An 18748-nucleotide genomic window follows, 5' to 3' on the forward strand; every position below is an offset into this window, starting at 1 on the left:
CAGGTTCAAAGCTTTGTTTAAATGCCAGCTTTGCCCGCCAGGGCACCACGCCACGGTGGCATGTGAAAGCAGTCCCCAGTAGCGACTGCACGCCATAGGCCGCATCGGTATGTGGCAAGCTCTGACATCACTTCCTGTTTTTGATGTCTGACTTGCCAATATTTCCCAACAGTTGAGCAAGCACCACACCCAACTGGGTGTCAAATTCCTTAGAATTCATTTGTAAATAATGTTTTTTAGAATCCTTTACTTAGATAGTGGCAGAAAACATAACTTAAACAGGGGAACCACAATTCTTTGGTTTCCCCCTCATGCAAATATGGGGAAAATGTTCCCCTCAGACAAACACCACAGCCCAGTGCGAGGTTACTGAGGGAAACGGAGATGGATCGACCAATGAGGATCAGCGGTGAGATGACTGTGGATCATTGGTCGGTTGTGAGCCTGAAACTATGCTACTTCCCTGTGTTGTTTCCCAGTAGACAGATCGTGAGAACAGAGACAATGCATGTGTTGCATGTGTTACTCAATAGAGCTCCGTATTCGGTCTTTCCGAGGTGGAGAGACACAGAATCTAACATGTTTGGGGTGTAAGGTCTGCACACTGGCAGCATACCAGTAAATAGAGCATGTGTAACACTGCATACTGATGAAGTGAAAGTTGGATGCAATTCCACTGTCTACCAACAGAGTGCAGCAGAACATCAAACTATACAACATTTCTGTTCCATTTTATAGATAGCGGCATTGATTTTTTTATGATTTATTTTCCATATAGGATTTGGTGGTGAACAACCCAAGCAACCCCTCCTACTTTGAATGAATTGAAAGTCCAACACCAGGGTGAATGGAGAACAGAGAGAGAGAGGAACCGAAGGAAACAGAGAGTCAGAGGAAGAAAAGGGAAGAGGATGAAGAAGACAGCAACAGGAAATCTGGGAGGACAGAGAGAGGACACAGGAGGAATGGAGAAAGGGAGGAGGAGGACAGGGGTGGAGAGCTAGAGGGGGACGTCGACGCGGGAGGACAAGTTTGGGGAGTGTGAGAGCATGAGGGGGAGGACATGGGGAGAGAGGAGGAGCAGGCAGAGGAGGAGGGGGGAGAGAGAGGAGGAGGAGCAGGCAGAGGAGGAGGGAGGAGAGAGAGGAGGAGGAGCAGGCAGAGGAGGAGGGGGGAGAGAGAGGAGGAGGAGCAGGCAGAGGAGGAGGGAGGAGGAGGAGCAGGCAGAGGAGGAGGGGGGAGAGAGAGGAGGAGGAGCAGGCAGAGGAGGAGGGGGGAGAGAGAGGGGGAGGAGCAGGCAGAGGAGGAGGGAGGAGAGAGAGGAGGAGGAGCAGGCAGAGGAGGAGGGAGGAGAGAGAGGAGGAGGAGCAGGCAGAGGAGGAGGGGGAGAGGTTTCTCACCAGGGGACATCTGGGGGACGTATGGGGCCAGAAGCTTGGCTCGTTTCTTCTCATAGCCCTTCTGTGTGATGTCACCTAGGAGAGAGGAGATTCCCACACGGTCATGTTAGTTAGACACAAACAAGCTGCAATAACACACACACACACAGCCTATACTCCTACACAAACACACCACAGTTGGAGAATACATCGCCGTTAGTCTTAGACACAAAGACACACACACCACAGATTAAGATACATCCTTATAAACTGTGGCACCTCCAACGTTCAAATTCACATTTTCCGGCAGCAGAACAAGGACGCGGCTGGTCTCCAATATTTGGTGCACCTCCAATGTGGTCAGAGCTCAAGGCCTCCGGTGACATGCAGAGATAACGCCCTTGTTTCCCCCCCCCCACATCAGCCCTGGTGTGCAAACATGACAGGAGACCGACGACCCCCGGGCCAAAGGAAGCCACTGAACGGTGAGGCCCCTCACTGATACCCTCGCTAGAACAATACCAGAGGAAAGCCCACCGACATCTAGACAGCAGTAAACACAGGCCAGGAGGAAAGCCATGTGGGACACTTTCACACGGAACTCATTCTCTCACAACAGCCCCCCTAGAACTCTCTTCCCCCTGTTTGGCTCTCTCAGAGAGGAGGGTGTGCGCTTGTGTGTGTGTGCACGCCTTGGAAAGTACCCGACCCCGACCAATGCAGCACAGGAAAGTCTACTCCCCCAAAACACACACACACACCATCACCCGGAGAAAACACACACTGTAGTGGCTGTAAAAACCCTATCAGGCAAAGATTCATACTGTAACCAGTAACCACACTCCCACAAAAGACTTTGCGCAATCTCTTTCACACGCACACATCCTTGTCATCCCTGCTGAGTGATAGTGCTGAGCGGGGCGGGGCGGGGCAGGGGGCCTGGGGAGCCTCAGTCTTCAGACACCTCCGCACCACTGACTGGTGACACGTATAGACCCTCCAGGCCCTACTGACAGGGGGGATAGAAACCAGTAACGGGAGAGAGACAGACAAAGAGAGAGCGAGAGCGAAACAGAGACACAGGGAGAGAGACAAAAAGACAGCGAGAGACAATGAGAGAGACAGAAAGTGAGACAGAAAGAGAGAGAGAGAGACAGAGACAGAGACAGAGACAGAGACAGAGAGAGAGAGAGAGAGAGAGAGAGAGAGAGAGAGAGAGAGAGAGAGAGAGAGAGATAGGCTGGGAGGAAGATAAACATGTGGCGGGGGAGTGGGGAAGTCGGGGGAACGTACTGGAAAACGGCTCGCGTGAAACAACAATGGAAAGAAACAGCGAGGAGAGCCAAAGTTCAGCAGCAGAGTACTGGGAGAATCCGGGAGAGGGTCTGGGGTGGGCTTGATATCGCTCTCCCTCCCTCCCTCCCGGCCAAGCACAAGGAAGAGTGAGTGTGTAGTGTGGGACTTTTATTTGGAAGGAAAGTAAGTGGTCAGTGGTTGGAGCGTGTGCGGGAGCAGAGTGTGGTGCTTGGAGAGATCCAGCGTTCGGTATAACAGGTGAAGCTGCTGGCTCCGATGGGAAAAACGGAAAAATAGCCCAGTGCAGATCTAAATCAAGAGAAACAGAGGAAGAGGAAGGGAGAGAGGGAGGGAGGGAGAGAGAGAGAGACGGGAGAGAGAGAGCGCTGGAGGGAACAGAGAAGGGGAGAGCCGGAGAGAATGAGGCCACGTAAAACTGGTTGAGAGGAGAGAGAAGGAGAGTTTGCGATAAAAGAATGTAAGCGAGGGAAAGAGGCAGAGCGGAGAAAGGAAATGCTGAGTGCTCTCTCGTTCTGTGTGTGTGTGTGTGTGTGTGTGTGTGTGTGTGTGTGAGTGAGTGAGTGAGTGGGAGAGACAGAGACAGAGACAGAGACAGAGACAGAGAGAGACAGAGAGAGAGAGAGAGAGAGAGAGAGAGAGAGAGAGAGAGAGAGAGAGAGAGAGAGAGAGAGAGAGACAGCGTTAGGGGCTGTCTTCATGCCTGACTTCACATGCTGCCGGAGAAATGTCTGCCCTGGTCTGGGAAAACAACACAGTCCACCCAGTCAAACCCCCTCCACTGTGGCCTGCGCTACACACACACACACACACACACAGAAAAAAAGACTTAAGCATGCCAGCATATTGTGAGAATGTTGTACACACACAAAGACACTCAAAACACATCTGCAGAAGAGTGATGGTGGGGGCCTGTTGTAACTGGAGCTCTGTTGTGTGTACGGCGTGACAGTGTGAGATGCAGGGAAGGTTATTAACAACAAAACAAAGAGCAGTCTGTAGTGAGGATGGAGGACAACAGGCACAGGCTGGCACAAAAACACACACACACACACACACACACACACCCCTGACTGTGAGGATCCAGGCTGGCACAGGGACAGTGGACGGAGAGAGGCCAGAGCCGCCCTGTTTAGACTGGGCAGGAGGACATGGTAATGGGAGGTGTGCTAACGGTGTGTGCATGGAGAATGGAACCTGTAGGCCCATGCAATGGGAGTGTGAGTGTGTGGATGTGTGTGTGTGTGTGTGTGTGTGTGTGTGTGTGTGTGTGTGTGTGTGTGTGTGTGTGTGTGTGTGTGTGTGTGTGTGTGAGACAGCAGGTCAGAGGAAGGATAGTCACCCCACCCTGTAAGCTGCGGACTGCCGTCCAGAACTGCAGGAATGTGCTGATTGGTGAACAGCCTTCTGACTGAGATGGACAACTGGCAGGGGGAATGAGCTCACCCGCCAAACTACTCTGGGGAGCAGGAAGTGTGTGTGTGCGTGTGTGTGTGTGTCCAGCTGGAGCAGGTTAACACAGTGAGTGCTGACTGTGCCGCCCCGTACAGAGAAACGTCCTGTGTCGGGCATGATGTGTGTCAGTGTGTCAGCGCCAGCATGACGTGTCTGACCCGTCGCCTGTGTGAGTGTGTGTGTGTGACATCATACACCACACGGCTTGTATAGGAGCCAAGGACACACGAGATGTGGACCACAACCCAGTCCAGCTCCGTCCGTGGACACTTCTCACCTGCTTGGTGCTACGAGAGCTGGAAAGAGTCGCCCACCGTGCGACGCCATGTTTATGCTCCTCGTTGAACTTTGAGCTTTGGGACATTGCGGTCTATGTTAGGGCAGGGTCCTATTTCCCTGAAATTCCGTAAATATTTTGCCACTTTGGGATTTCTCCTTCTTTCTTAAGTCATCAAAATTGTATTTTGACATCATAAAAAACGACAGTTATTTGACTGTGCTCAACTGTGAATATGCAGATGATGACACGCCTTCTCTACTTCATCACACATACACATGGATGTTCACAGATCAACGTGTTGTTTTAAGAGAAGACGGTCAAGTGCAGTTCAGTTGTCTCTAATCAGTGTAGAACGCGGGACGTAGGATGAGTTCCGGTTGATGTTAACCCTTGTGTTATCTTCGGGTCATTCTGACCCATCAGTCATTGTGACCCACCGTCGTATTGCGACAGATTTACCGCATACAAAGACAAAGTGAAGCATTTTCTTTTAACCGTTGGGCTGTCTCAGACCCCCCACATTGCAAAGGTTAAAAGAAAATTATTTTAATTTGTTTTTGTATTGGGTAAAATTGGGTAAACACAACGATGGTTCGTTATGAACCTTTGGGTCATGTGACCCGAAGGCAGCACGAGGGTTAAAACACAAGATAAGTGACTAGGTTCGGTTGTGTATAATTATCGTGTAGCCGTGCCACACACACACACACACACACAACCAGATTAATTCCCAACTACAGCAAGGCAAAGCATTACAGAGCACAGGGGCTTGGTGAATGACACTTGCCCTAACTGACCCCTGAGCCCCCCCTTCCACTGACCCTTTAACCCACAAGTCCTTCAGTGGCTTGAACAAACCCCGTTTCTTCCTGTTTTGGTGTTTGGAAAAAGAAAATTCAACATCCCTCTTCAGCAGGTCAGCAGACGTCATTGTTTATAAAACCACCAATATTCCCACACAGTCTTCGACAAGCACCCCACAAACACACAATGCGAGCGCACATGAAGCATGTGATTAGTCACACACACACACACACACACAGCCCAAAGGGGCATTTGTGGTAATTACAGTGTAGGGATCAGTCTGTTCACATACAGCAGCGCTGGGAGGAAGTGACATGATTATGCTGCGGCTTCCTCTTTCCACTGTGTCCGTGTTCCCCCTCCCTTCCACCCCAGGCACAGGAGAACAACACCCAGCCACACTGCGGAGCCTCGTCTCCTGTAGGACTACTCAGTTCAGTAGGACATCCCCACCCAGAGCGACCACTCGTCTGCTCCATGGCCCCACTGTTCCATCGAAGGCTTTCTTTACCTACAAAACGATTCTCCTTCTCTTTTGTTTCTCAGGTGACACGGCCTCAAGACGGGGTTGGATGAGTCAAGTGACTGTCATGACTCTAATCAGGGCAGTGGGACTTAGAGAAGTAGGTTGTCATGTCGGGAAGTGTTGTCACGGCACCAAAATGTCAGTAGTCTGTACCAATACAAGTGAAATGTCACGGTACTCTCGACCATTTTTGATAGCAAAGCAAAAAAAACAAAGTAAGTTACTGAACAACTCATTTGTTGACAGTAAAAGTCACCTACAATATATAAGGCTGTAGCCTATTTATGACAACAACAAAACATTAATACAATGTAGGCCTAAAGTCAAACAATTGGTGTGTACTGAGTGTAGACAGTGAATCAGCAGATGACAGATCATTTGTAGAGCTCAAAAAAAGGGTAAGGTGGTGGGTTGTGTAACACTCATACTGCCCCAGTATTAGGTATTGTATTTGCAGTACGCTGCAAACCATACAGGTCATGAACGGTGACATCTGCAAATCGGTTTCTGGTGATCGACGATGTTCTCATAGTCATCTGCCTCACACCCAAAGTATTTCCATACGTGGCTCTTCCATTTGTCTTGTCGACAACTTTTAGTGGAGCCATTGTAGCATTAGCGGTTTACAGTGTTGCAAATTGAACGACTGTCGCTAGATTTTGGCTACTTCTCGCCTTCCCTAGTGACAAAAAATATAATCTAGCGACTTCAGGTGAGATTGTTTTGGGCAACACTGCTTGTCAGCGTCCGACTGCCTGGGCTCGGTACTCTGTACTACCATAACTTCAGACATTCTGGCATCGTCCCCTTTTTGTTTGAGTACCGACTTGGTACCGGAGTACCGTTTTTTGTGACAACACTAATGTCGGGTACTCTGACCAAGACCTGCCGTCAAATTCTCCTCTGCTGGGCGGGTTGTGGTCACTAATTCTTACACCGCTACTTCTGCTAAACCAGTGTCTGACAGTCTGGTCAGTCAATGGTGTCCATGACAGTTTATCGGGTCTTGCCTTTTCAGCGTCTTCCAAAGCAACAACCCCAGTAAGCAAACAAGGCCTTCCCCCCGGACTGCTCTCACTGAAGACAGGAGGATGACAGGCGCATGCTGAGACAGAGAGAAGCTATGTGATAGACAACACAGACACAAATACACACAAACACCGAGGAGGCCGAGGGCAGAGGAACTGATGTCACCCACAAGCTCTTATTTATAGCCCCTCTGAGCAGAAAGACATAGAGACAACAGCAGAACGACGGCAGGATATGAGCTGCAGTGCATGTATGCAAACACGTACCAAAGCCAAATGTGAAGGAGTCTGAATTTTAGCATAAGCTGTCGATGCAAGGTTAGCGCTGATCAAATGTTCATGTGAAGTTACACCTGTTTGAGGTCAACCAATTGTAGGATTTCGAAATCGGGGGGCATGCCAACCTGTCGCGTTATTTCTACACATCCATCACAATCCTTCCCGACTGTGATCTTGGCTGTGTGACGAGCGCTCATGTTGACCAGACCTCAAACACTTGGCTGAGCTCCACGTTTCCCAGGAAAAACATACACTATCGACCACCTTTTCCCTCTCACTCTCTGGTCTGTGTGGGAGCAGTGGAAGGTAGGCTAGTCTGTGTGGGGGCAGCGGAAGGTCAGATGGGTTTGTCTCTGGGGGTTTTATAAAGCTGCTCAGCTGTGGGAAAGCCAGGGGGGTAGAGAGCCGGGGGGGGGTGGGGCTAGGGGTCTGGGCCAGGGGGGCAGGGCCAGGGGGGTCTGGGCCAGGGGGGTCTGGGCCAGGGGGGTCTGGGCCAGGGGGGCAGGGCCAGGGGGGCAGGGCCAGGGGGGCAGGGCCCAGCACAGCTAATCAACCTGAACACAGCAAAGCAGGTTTGAGTTTAGGCTTAATCCGAGTACTGTACCCCTTCTGTAGCGACCCCAGGTGGGCCTGTCAAAGACACACAATCTAAGACATCTCCTGAGAACAGCTTTAGAGTGCGTATGGATGCGTAGCACCAATTAGGACACAGATATTTCACAACTCCTGCCCAGCAGCCTATCAGCACCGGCACAAAAAACATGGAGCACGCCCACCGTGTGTGGGCAGTTCCGTGATAACACGCTGTGGTGAGAGCACATAGTTACACTGCATGTTCACACAGATGTGGAGAAAACGGGACCGTGTCATAAACATTCTCTGGATGGCTGTGGTGTTACGCAATCATGGCCTACAAAGTCATGAAGAACTTTCTCCTCTGAGCGTCATCAACATTACTGCAATAACATACACTATCATAGGGTGGGGCACAAACACCCACGTACACATCCTATGAGTCTCACAACGCAGACACATAGGCAAACTCACACTTGTGCTGTGAAAACAGTACGAGCGCTCGCTCACACACACACAGCTCCATCATTGCTGTGTGTGTGTGTGTGTGTGTGGAGGTCGTCCGGGTGATTAGAGGCTTGCTCCACCTTCGGTCACCTCAGCCCCAGCACAATGGGTTCTGGAGCCCCGAAGAATGCAGCACTCTATTTAAACCCTTGGCTGAATTAAGCTTGTAAATCCTTTCATCAAATGAGGCCTTCCTCGAGCGGACAAAAACAATGTGACTCAATTGTGTGGGACCTAATAAGATTACAATGCAGATAAAGCCAAATATGAAGCGGGTGAACACCCTTTTCTTTGCTTCAGTGTAGAAGCTTCCCCATGGACACTCATGTAGCTTGTGTTTATCGATGTCCTTTTTGCAGAAGGCTTTTCAACGACAAAGAACTTCATGTTTATTAGCCTACATATTGGTATTGGTCGGACATAGGAAATGTTTACCCCTACTTCTGACAATGTATATTGGTTTAGATATTAGGTTAAACTCTGTCACACTCAACAGATGCTTCACTCCAAAGTTTGTTGGAGTATTTTAATATGTAAAATCCACACTGATGTGCATTTTACATATGTTTTCCTTCCCAAACCAGATTGGGAGGACCTGAACCAGGAGAGAAACACTTCTAGCGATGCCCATTCCAGGAGGACAAGCTGGTGAGTGCCAAGTGTCGACGGCCGCAGACGGGCCGAGGAGGATCAGCACAGACGAGAGGTCAGAGGCTCGGGCTGTGTCGAGGGCCTCCATCTGTGACCGCAGAGCCGTCTCGGTCGAGTTCTTGGCTTTGAAGCCAGACTGGAGGGAGTCTAGCAGGTTGTTCTTGGTTAGGAAGGAGGAAAGCTGATTGAGAGCAGCGCGGCTCAGAGGAACAACCGTAAGGACCCTGGCAGGAAGTGGTGGAGGTCGGATGGGTCCAGGGTTAGCTCCTTCAGCAGGGGGGATGACATGAGCTGTCGTTCCACCTCAGAGTCTTCAAGTGTGTTTAAGGCCACGAGCTGATCGCTATGTAATCCAATCAGCCTTGTCAATCATTCACTGATAACTGGTGGGGCGTTTAAACAATATATGACCGCAAGCTGTTTTATGGGATATCCATGCATGTTCACTGTAATCAAGTTTCACATAGCTGGCTGATAACTAGGTGATCTGTATTCTTCCTCAAAAAGGTGTTTTGCATGAGTCACATCACAATTTGGTCTCCGTCTCCTCCAGGCTCAATATATTCGGTCTCCTCTGACATTGCTGTTGGGTCATGTGAGAGCTTTTCTGCTGGTGACCTTATGCGGCTGGACTAATCCTAGCTCTGACTAGAAGATCCTGGCTCTGACTAGCCTACACAAAGAGATCTTCTGTAACAGGGCACACACCTCAGCCAGCAGGACAATAATCCTGCTCAGCTCTGAACCTTTCACCTCAAACATCAGAAGCCTTGCACCATCAGCAAGCACTATCCAGGTAAAACCTTTTTTTTTTTTGCCTTTGCACACCCCACCTCAAATGGTATAGGTCATCTCACTTCCTTAAAAAGAGGGAAGAGAAATAAGGTAGCTGTTGAGAGGGGGCTACATGTCTCAGAGCAGCAGTGTTTCAGTACTGCATGGTAACACCCTGGGAGCGACAGCAGTGAAAAGGAAGTATCCCGTTTCACACTGCAACCCTGGTGTCACACGTGCTACAACACCAGTGGAGTAGAACATTAACCTAAATTCAAAAGAACTCGTTGTGTCGTTTCTTGTCTGGTATAATCGATCAATGTCCTCATGGCTGACAGATTGACAACGAAGCCCCATTTGATAATGTAGTTATGGTTACAAAATGAAGAAGCGGAGGGGGGGGGGGGGCAGTGTTGGGCTAACACCTGAGTCACTCGACCCATTAACGGCTCTGGGTCTGCTGGACTTTGGGGCCTTGAGGAACATCATTCCGTATCCAGGAAGCAGAGCAACGCACACTCCCAGTCATAGATAAACAACGATCTCAGAGGTCTTTCCACTGCTTTATCACCCAACACCACACAGGAAGCTGAGTCGCATTATCACAGTCTGGAAGGCTAATGTTCCACCACACCATTTCCTCCAAGCGCTACCGAATGGGATCCTTGGGATGGCCAAACCCTGTTTTAAATAATGATGGTCAGTGAGAGGAAAAGGCTATGGGGGGAATCACCTGGATGGGTTTTTGGTGTCCTTTGATGATACTTTCTAGTACTCCCAGACAGCTGTCCAGGATGAAAACCAATCCCCACACAGGGTGGAATTCCTGTGTGAGAGTCTGGAGGTGGTTGCCCCCAGGGTCAGGGTGGTGAGCTCATGTTAACAGACCAGACAACTTTATTCCACACATTTAAGACTGGCAGTTAGAAGATAAGTAAGGACTTTTATAGCGGAGTGGCGCTGGAGGAACCTGATACTTAGGGCTTGTGTTCTTGAGACAACAGGCTGGGTTGAGGGCCATGTGAAAGGGGAGACTAAGCTGCTGGCACTCCAACACAGTTATTAAAATCTGGACATTTGGCAAAACTAGCTTCAGAAAGTCCAAACCGGTTCCCCCGCCATGACCGGTAAGCTACATCTAACTTCAATAACATCCAGACTCCCAGTCATCAGTGTGTCATCTCCACTGTGTGTGTCAGAGGATACAGATACTAGTGAGATGAGAAGCCTGCATCCTTACAAGGAACCTGTTCTTACTCGCAGTTACTTCTACCGAATCTGGGGTCATCAAGGCAACCCTACCCTAACCAACACAGTACAGCACGTCTAACAGAACATTCATGATACTGGCTGTCCAGAACATGACCCATTCCAAGCTTGTTTTGATCAAAATGTATGACATTTCAGGACAGTCACTAGATTACTTTGATATCCACACAATCAGAAGCCATTGATGAATCTAGGTTAGATTTCACAACTCTTCTGGGCTGGTGTTGGTCCAATCAAGACATTTTGAACCACACCCACTGAGCGTTTCCATGGCGTTTCTTCTGCATTTTGGGAGGATTGAATTCACAAGTTCCTCAACTAGAACCTCTTCCACCATGTGAGTCTGACTGTGAAGATCAGTTTAGGCCCTAGACTCTAGGGGGTCAACTTCTGGTCCCATCACACAATTCCCACCACCCCCTGCAGGCACACAACAGGGATCTAAATCATACAGAATCGTTCAAATCAACAGGGAACGCAAGGATGCAATACCACTGGACAGAGAATAGAAAATTTCCCACTGAAATCAAACCTAAAGCTAACGATGTTGGCCCTGTAAATGACCAACTGCTCTCTTCCTGCCCTCTCTAAACACCCTGGCTTCTAACGAACAGCTCTTCAGAGCCATTCTGACTGTCTGCCTAGAGAGGGAGGACAAAAGAACAAAGCCTAGTTTGTGTAGTTAGAGAAAGTTTGTTTAACTGGGCAATCCTATGACAAAATCTTCCAATCTCGTAAAGCCCTTGATCCAATCTGAATTCCTCCACACAGATGACTAGTGCCTTGAGCTGAAACCTGTTCAGCCGTTCAAACCAAGTTGCTTATCGTTTGATTACTCTTCCATTGGCTCTCAATGGTATCAAAGGCCGACGACACTGATCTGATAGGACAGAGATAGGGAATTCCCTGGAGCTTGCAGTATTTCACAGGCCCTGTGTAACGGTAACCTACATGTGCCAGCCATCCAGTTTGACAGACAGTGTGAAGCAGTGTAAACAAACTGCTCCTCTGGCCCCGTTACTAACCAGGCTGGGCTGGGCCAAGGCACGACACAGAGAGAGACACGAACAGCACCGAGCATGCTTCAATAATGTGGCGCTTTTGTGTGAAAGAGTCTCTTGTCCTCCTCAACCATGAAACAGAATTTGTCTTGCCAGGTCTATTTATATTCACCATGGCATTCTTTAACGTTGACAAAACAGTCACATGGCTAGTGTGGATAACCCAAGCCTGGAGACACACACACACACACACCACCAGCAGTCCCTTAGTTCTGGAAAAGCCATGGGAAGACAACAATGCTCTATGCAATTATCACCTCAGAACCCCGTACGAACTCAAGTCTTGTCACCTCTCAGTGACAAATCAAATCAAATTTATTTGTATAGCCCTTTTTACACGCAAGCATGTCACAGAGGGCTTCACATATGCCCATAGAACTGCCCCTCAACCAACCTAAACCCTCAAGGAAGACAAGGAAAAACTCCCCAAAAAACTCAACAGGAGAAAAAATGGAAGAAACCTTGGGAGGAGCAATTCAGAGGGATCCCCTCCTCCAGAGACGGTTGGTGAGAGAGAGGAGCAGAACACAGGCTAAACATAGTCATACAGTGTTGATGGGTTTTTAAAACACCAAAATCCATTATTCAACTTTATAGATGTAGGACAGGACCGGGAGACTCGCGACCAGGTCCAGCGTTGGCTGACCGACGACCAGGCAGGTGCTGACAACTCAAACCCTCCACACCACAAGGGATGTGTGTGGGGGGGACAGAGAGAGGAGAGCAGGGATTAGAGAATGCCAGGAGCAGCTAACAGTTACAGTCATAATAGAATGAGATCCCCACCGGTCAAGTGTGGACTGGTGCAGCAATTTAACAGAGCAAAAAAGGGGAATTTGATGCAACCCCACACACCAAGACAGCGACAGCCCCCTTCATTTGGAACATGAAATCTGTTCCAGGGGAAGAGAACTCTAAAATAAGTTATACTTAAAGAATAAGGATGGAAACAACCCGTCCCCCGTTGCCTCCAACTAGTAACATACTTACCTTTAACAGTCGTAGAATTGACTAAACAATAACGTTATTAACCTAATTTTAAATGTCGAAACAGTATCAGACTCCTTAATTGAGACGGGTAATTTGTTCCAGAGAAGAGGTGCTCTATATGAGAACGCCCTACCTCCAGCTGTTTTTTTTCTTAATTTTGGGAACCACCAGATAGCCGGCATCTTGAGATCTAAGTGTCCTTGCGGGGCAATAGGGTGCAAGGAGACCGGAGAGGTACAGTGGTGCCAATCCATGCAGAGATTTGTAGGTTAGTAGTAGAACTTTGTTACAGTGACAGTTGCTGCATTTTGGGACGTACAGCCTTCCCCGCTCCTTGACAGTGGGGATGAGCTGCACAGTAAGTAGCACGTGGTGTTCATTGGTGTCTGCACACGTCTGTCGCTGGGCCTCTGACTAACTGTCTAGGGAGATATGCCTCCCTTGTCTATAAACATGTCAAATTCATGCACTCCACGTTCCAATTCCAGACTCAAAACCAGTTTGCCGCAAACTTTAGCCTACATAGGATTCCCCATGGACACGATTGAACGGATTCACCAATCTCCTTAAATAGAAACGTCCTATTCCAAACACTGTTTCAGAGGTATATCTAGTCACCTAGGGGAAAGAGCATCCAAACTAAGCATGCCTCCTAACTTGGTTGAAAGGAACAGATCAGGTTGTTGTCACACAGTCGTCTTCAGCCACCAGCGGAGGAGGACGACTGACACACGGACACACACTCCTCAGCAATCGCAAGTGTTGCTGGCGACCAGTGACAAGTGGTGACAGTCTGGTCTCCTGGTATTTAATGAGAGCATGTGAATTATTCAGCCCCTCGACCCTGAAGGAAGGAAGGGCCGGGATGGGAGCAGCCATTAACTATTCAGACCACAGGCAGCCGGGGTTAGATCATTATGTAATGAGACGGATACACAAACACGCACATACACAAACACGCACATACACAAACACGCACATACACAAACACGCACACACACACACACACACACACACACAACCCAAACAAATCAAGCCTGGTTGAATATCTCCACCTTCTTAGTGAACAGCTACACAAAAAACAATCGTAGACGCCAAGATGTACCCTGTCTCTGAGTTAGTTTGTGTAGCAGTCTGTTTTGAGGATCTGAATAGTAGCAAATCTCCAGATCTGCACAAGAGCCTGTTAAAATATCAACATCTGGTACCAGAGTTAACAAAGCTCACAGTATTACCCTGTCAAAAGACCCCAAGTGATACTTGGAAGATCTCCAAGTTGTTACAGTGTATCATCCCCCCCCCCCCTCCCTCAGTCTATAACCCTCCCGTTTCACAACACAAACACTGCCTCATAAAACCTAACTGACGAACTGTCCCAGGGCTGTCATCTGTCTCTCAACGAAAGCCACAGGCAAAAAACAGCCTGCTGCCGCAAAACCCATGTCTGCACAGCCTACACCAGAATACACTGTGGTACTGTAGAGTTCCTGACTTGACTGTGGGGGTAGTGATCTTTCATCCTATTCATCATGCCTCCTCTTCAGTGCTGTCACTAATGGCTGTGCTGAGAGGCTGGCTGGACGGAGGGATGGACGGACGTTGTACGCTGGCTGGCCGCTTATGACTTTGACTCTCAGACAAGGCCCATGCTGACCCTCCTGGTCTGTCCTCTTCATCCGACCAGGCCAGTAATGAGCCTGGCTGCAGTGGGGCTCAGATGCTGGCCTAGATAGGAACAAGCTGGAAGTCCTCCAGGGTCTCAGTCGCACCCTCTCCCTGGCGGTAGACTGTCGCTACAATAAGGCATCCTAACAGTTGAGACGCGAACACACACACACACCTTTGATTCGTGACAAGCATTGCTCCTGTGTCTTTAGTAGCACTTTCAGAAGAACTTTGAGGGGAAATTACGACGTCAAGACTTTTACAATAAGCAGTAGGCAGATATGGACCTCACCGAATGGTCCTCAGGAGGACAGAAATAACTGCAACGTCTCAGACGCAGAGCTGTTCTTTGTGAAGCAGCACAATGACACACCAACTCAAACATGCAAACCACACATCTGAGACCAGAGACCACGCTTCTGCTAGGACAGAGCGGCGAGCAAATCGAGCGATAGCGTCACTGCACTGTTGGTGTGGTTCAGACACACCCAGCCACTCTCACTGCATGTAAACAGCAGCAACACGGGGGGTGGGCTAACACACACACACAGGATTACACGTCATCTATCTAACTATGATGGACCCCTCCCTTCCTATGAGCGGCTAATTCCACAGGCGTACAAAGAGTTCAGTTGAGTGGCCTAAATGCCAGTACAGATCCTGGCCAACATGACTGGGCCCAGCTGAATGGTGCTCATTGTGTCCGTGCAGTCACTGAGGGGCTGGCAGAATTGGGTTGTTATTTAAGAGGCCATTTGGCACGCCTCTGTTCTCCTCCAAGCAACCCAACAACAGGCATTTCCGCCCCTGCTTGTGTGGAGGGTCTGTTATGGACGGTGGTTGGGTCCAAGTATGGTTCTGACACACGTAGTCACATTGAGGATGAGCATTCCGGTGGAAAACAATGCACTGGGTCTTGATGTTTTCTGAAAACCCCAAAGTCACCGTAGAAAGTGTGCTGGTGACAATCCTTTTGAAAGTCAACACACGACATGCAAGACAGCCCATTAGAACTCACTTCAATGTCCCTCAGCCCGGTGCCAATGGCCAAAGTCAACACTGTTTGTTCCTTTTGTGTGTATTGGACAGACCAAAAATGACCACTTCTTTTCCATAAACAAATAAGCAGTTAAGTTTGAAAGAGGGGGGGGGGGGAGAGATGGTCATTGGTCCTTGGGTGGAAGTGCTCCCCATGTGTGGGAATTCACCTTGGGGTTTAGGGTTAGGTGTCAGACGGCAGGGGAGGGGGGCTGGGGGGCTCACAGCGATGTGTCAGTGGCTGCAGGGAAGGCTCCTGCAGCTGTTGTGGTGAGAGGGGTGCTAGCGGCGGAGGCATGAGCAGTTAAATGGACACGTGCGTGCACACACACACACACACACAAGCAACAACGTACACTTGCCACCACTCAAAACAAATAGGCACGACCCCCACACAGCCATGTACACACACGACTGTGTAGCCAAAGTCAACACTCAATAGACTGAAATGTCATGATAGTATTTTAACCCTTGTGCTGCCTTCGGGTCACATGACCCAAAGGTTCATAACGAACCATCGTTGTGTTTACCCAATTTTACCCAATACAAATACAAATAAAAATAATTTTCTTTTAACCGTCGCAATGTGGGGGGTCTGAGACAGCCCAACGGTTAAAAGAAATTGCTTTACTTTGTTTTTGTATGCGGTAAAGTTGTCGCAATACGACTGTGGGTCACAACGACTGATGGGTCAGAATGACCCGAAGATAACACAAGGGTTAAGTCAGTAATTATGCCGCATCATTTTATCAACCATATGTTCTCAATGTGGCTTTGATACTGAGGCATCAAGGTGTGATGCCTGACTGATGACTGATGTGTGCTGATCTCCTCCATGGTTTGGCTGCTGTAACCAGTCTTTTCAGTAACCAACCCACACACACAGTCGCAGCAGTTGTGTAACTGAATTCCTCAGCTGAAATCCCCATACAACCCATGACACCCCTGACAGCCATACACAATGTGAAAAGGGAAGCCTGACACCAAGTAGGAAACATTACACAAAAACATGCAGTCCTTTAGGCTGTGATTTGGTCTCCTACAAGTTTATAAGGCATGGCAGCATAGATGTTGAAAGATACAAGATGTTCTCAATCTTGTCAATCAAATATAAAAATTCAAGACTGGTGATCACTTGACCCTTGATGCCAGTTAAAATCATTGACTGGCTCTTGCTGAAACCAAGCTATCAAACAGACTAGCAGATAAGCAGGGCTTGGACAATCAGTGTATGAACACTTTAAGTATTTGATCCAAAATATTGAACTTTCTATTCAGAATAGCGATAAAATTATACATTTAAGCCTATTTAACTCGTAAGGAATCACGGAAGCTTTTAGAGTGAGACACGAAGGCACACGACCAGGCTGTTCTTTTATCCTTTCTCCTCTAGCTGTCTGTCATGCTAGCACGAGCCCATGCAGCAAGAAAGGATGGCTAGCCTCATGCTAACAACGAGACCATTTGAGTGTCTGAAATTTATTTGGCTGTTTCCTTCACATGTTCCAATTCTCAGTACACACGAGCTTGCAGAAGGTATGCTCATTTAAAAGATACTGGTAACTCGCTACATCAGTTAAATTCTACTCCCTCCCATGCTAGCTAGAACATCCTTTGACTCGTCACTCCTCTTACCTTCAGATAGCTCCAAATCCAACTCCGCCAAATGGTCTCGAACCTCCTTTGGTAGCCCCGACAAATCCACACCCTGGTCTGCCATGACTTGGGAAATCAAATAAACGGCTGTTCTATTAATATTCCGCAACCTCTAGCTCAAAATACTTCCTTCAAGACATAGAACATGCATTTGAGTCGGGTAGACAATCCATTCGCACGATTGGTCCTTCCGCCATAATGGGAAGAAACTCACCCATGGCAATGAACAGTCACGTGACGTCGATTACCTCGGCTGTAACGTAAGTGGCAGTATAACTACTCTCATACACACGATCATGTACTTTTACATTATTTTGCGCCATCTTGCGTTCCCGGTTGTATGTTACAGCCAGAAAGGATAAACAACTCACTTTTGTATACCCACTGTAAAATCAGAAAATGTAGAAATGTATGCCCTTCAACTGTCTCAAATGGAGACCTTTCCTAAAATCTTTAGAACCAATCAAATATATAATTGTATTATTGGGATAACAATGTACCAATTAAATAAGTTAGTGGCTCACAAAGATATCCTGGATCATCAATATGCATTAAGTTTTCCATTCTTTAATTACCTTTTGCATGGCAAGTGCTTATAGTATTCCACTTTGACATGCATGGAAAAGTAAATATATTCATATAGTACAGATATGTACAGTACAAAGACAACTTCTGAAAACATCCGTCCAACGATAGGGAGTGCGAATGAACAAATCAAATAGTAAATACTGGACACTAAACGGAAGGCTCACATTGATACCTTGTTATTAAACTGTTGTTTTCTGATTCAGTTCTGTTACTTTTATCAATGTTCAAAATGTTAGAAAAATATATAATTGTGATTGCAATAAGACCAATTCAATAATAAGTTACTTGTTTGTTTTTACGCTATGGACAATCCATAGACAAAATTAAATTTCTATGCAATAACAGGGATACAATAAGTCTGACAGGACTTACATAATAATTAAAAAAAAGAAATGGATATCTAACACAGATTCATTTCTATATGTCATCATTACAACACAACGATATAAGAGACCTTGTCAGGGATTTGGTATAGTCCTGACAATAGCACGCATTACGGAAAACGTTTGAAATAAAAAGTGCAGACGACAATAACTAACATGAAAGATGAATATAGTCTGTTTTTCCATTTCATTGGAACAAGTCTATTAAGGATTGGCAGCCGAGTGCTAGTGCTAGCTCAGAATGCTAACACAATGCCAGGTCACCATTGGGACTGTAGGAGAAAAGGTTCAGTCATGTGAGATGTGTGAGTCAAATAGTAATTGAGCAATTTATATTATGTCTATAGTATATAAACAAGACATGGTTGAGTAGTCTGTGCCCCTGAAAGAGACAAGATGAGGAAAAATAAAAGGCTGCATAACAACACAAAATCGACAATAAACCTGCATATTTTAGTGCATCAAGACATGCCCTTCCATTTATGGTCTGAAGCCATAATATATCTGCAGGATAAAGAAGCATTTTAC

At 47.7% G+C, this 18748-nt stretch overlaps 1 protein-coding gene across 2 annotated transcripts in view; it reads right to left on the minus strand.

The window, feature by feature from the left end:
• Window positions 1-17457, minus strand: part of dip2ba (disco-interacting protein 2 homolog Ba) — a 36950-nt gene extending 19493 nt beyond the window's left edge. For both annotated transcript variants that reach the window (XM_062458557.1, XM_062458556.1), the window contains exons 1-2: window positions 17229-17457; window positions 1401-1475 (exon numbers count right to left, since the gene is read on the minus strand). In XM_062458557.1, coding sequence (XP_062314541.1) covers window positions 1401-1475; window positions 17229-17313 — 160 coding nt within the window. In that variant the 5' untranslated portion in view covers window positions 17314-17457. The remainder of the gene's footprint in view (window positions 1-1400; window positions 1476-17228) is intronic.
• Between the last annotated feature and the right edge of the window lie 1291 nt (window positions 17458-18748).

Source organism: Osmerus eperlanus, chromosome 4, assembly GCF_963692335.1.
Source record: "Osmerus eperlanus chromosome 4, fOsmEpe2.1, whole genome shotgun sequence".
Taxonomy (NCBI): domain Eukaryota; kingdom Metazoa; phylum Chordata; class Actinopteri; order Osmeriformes; family Osmeridae; genus Osmerus; species Osmerus eperlanus.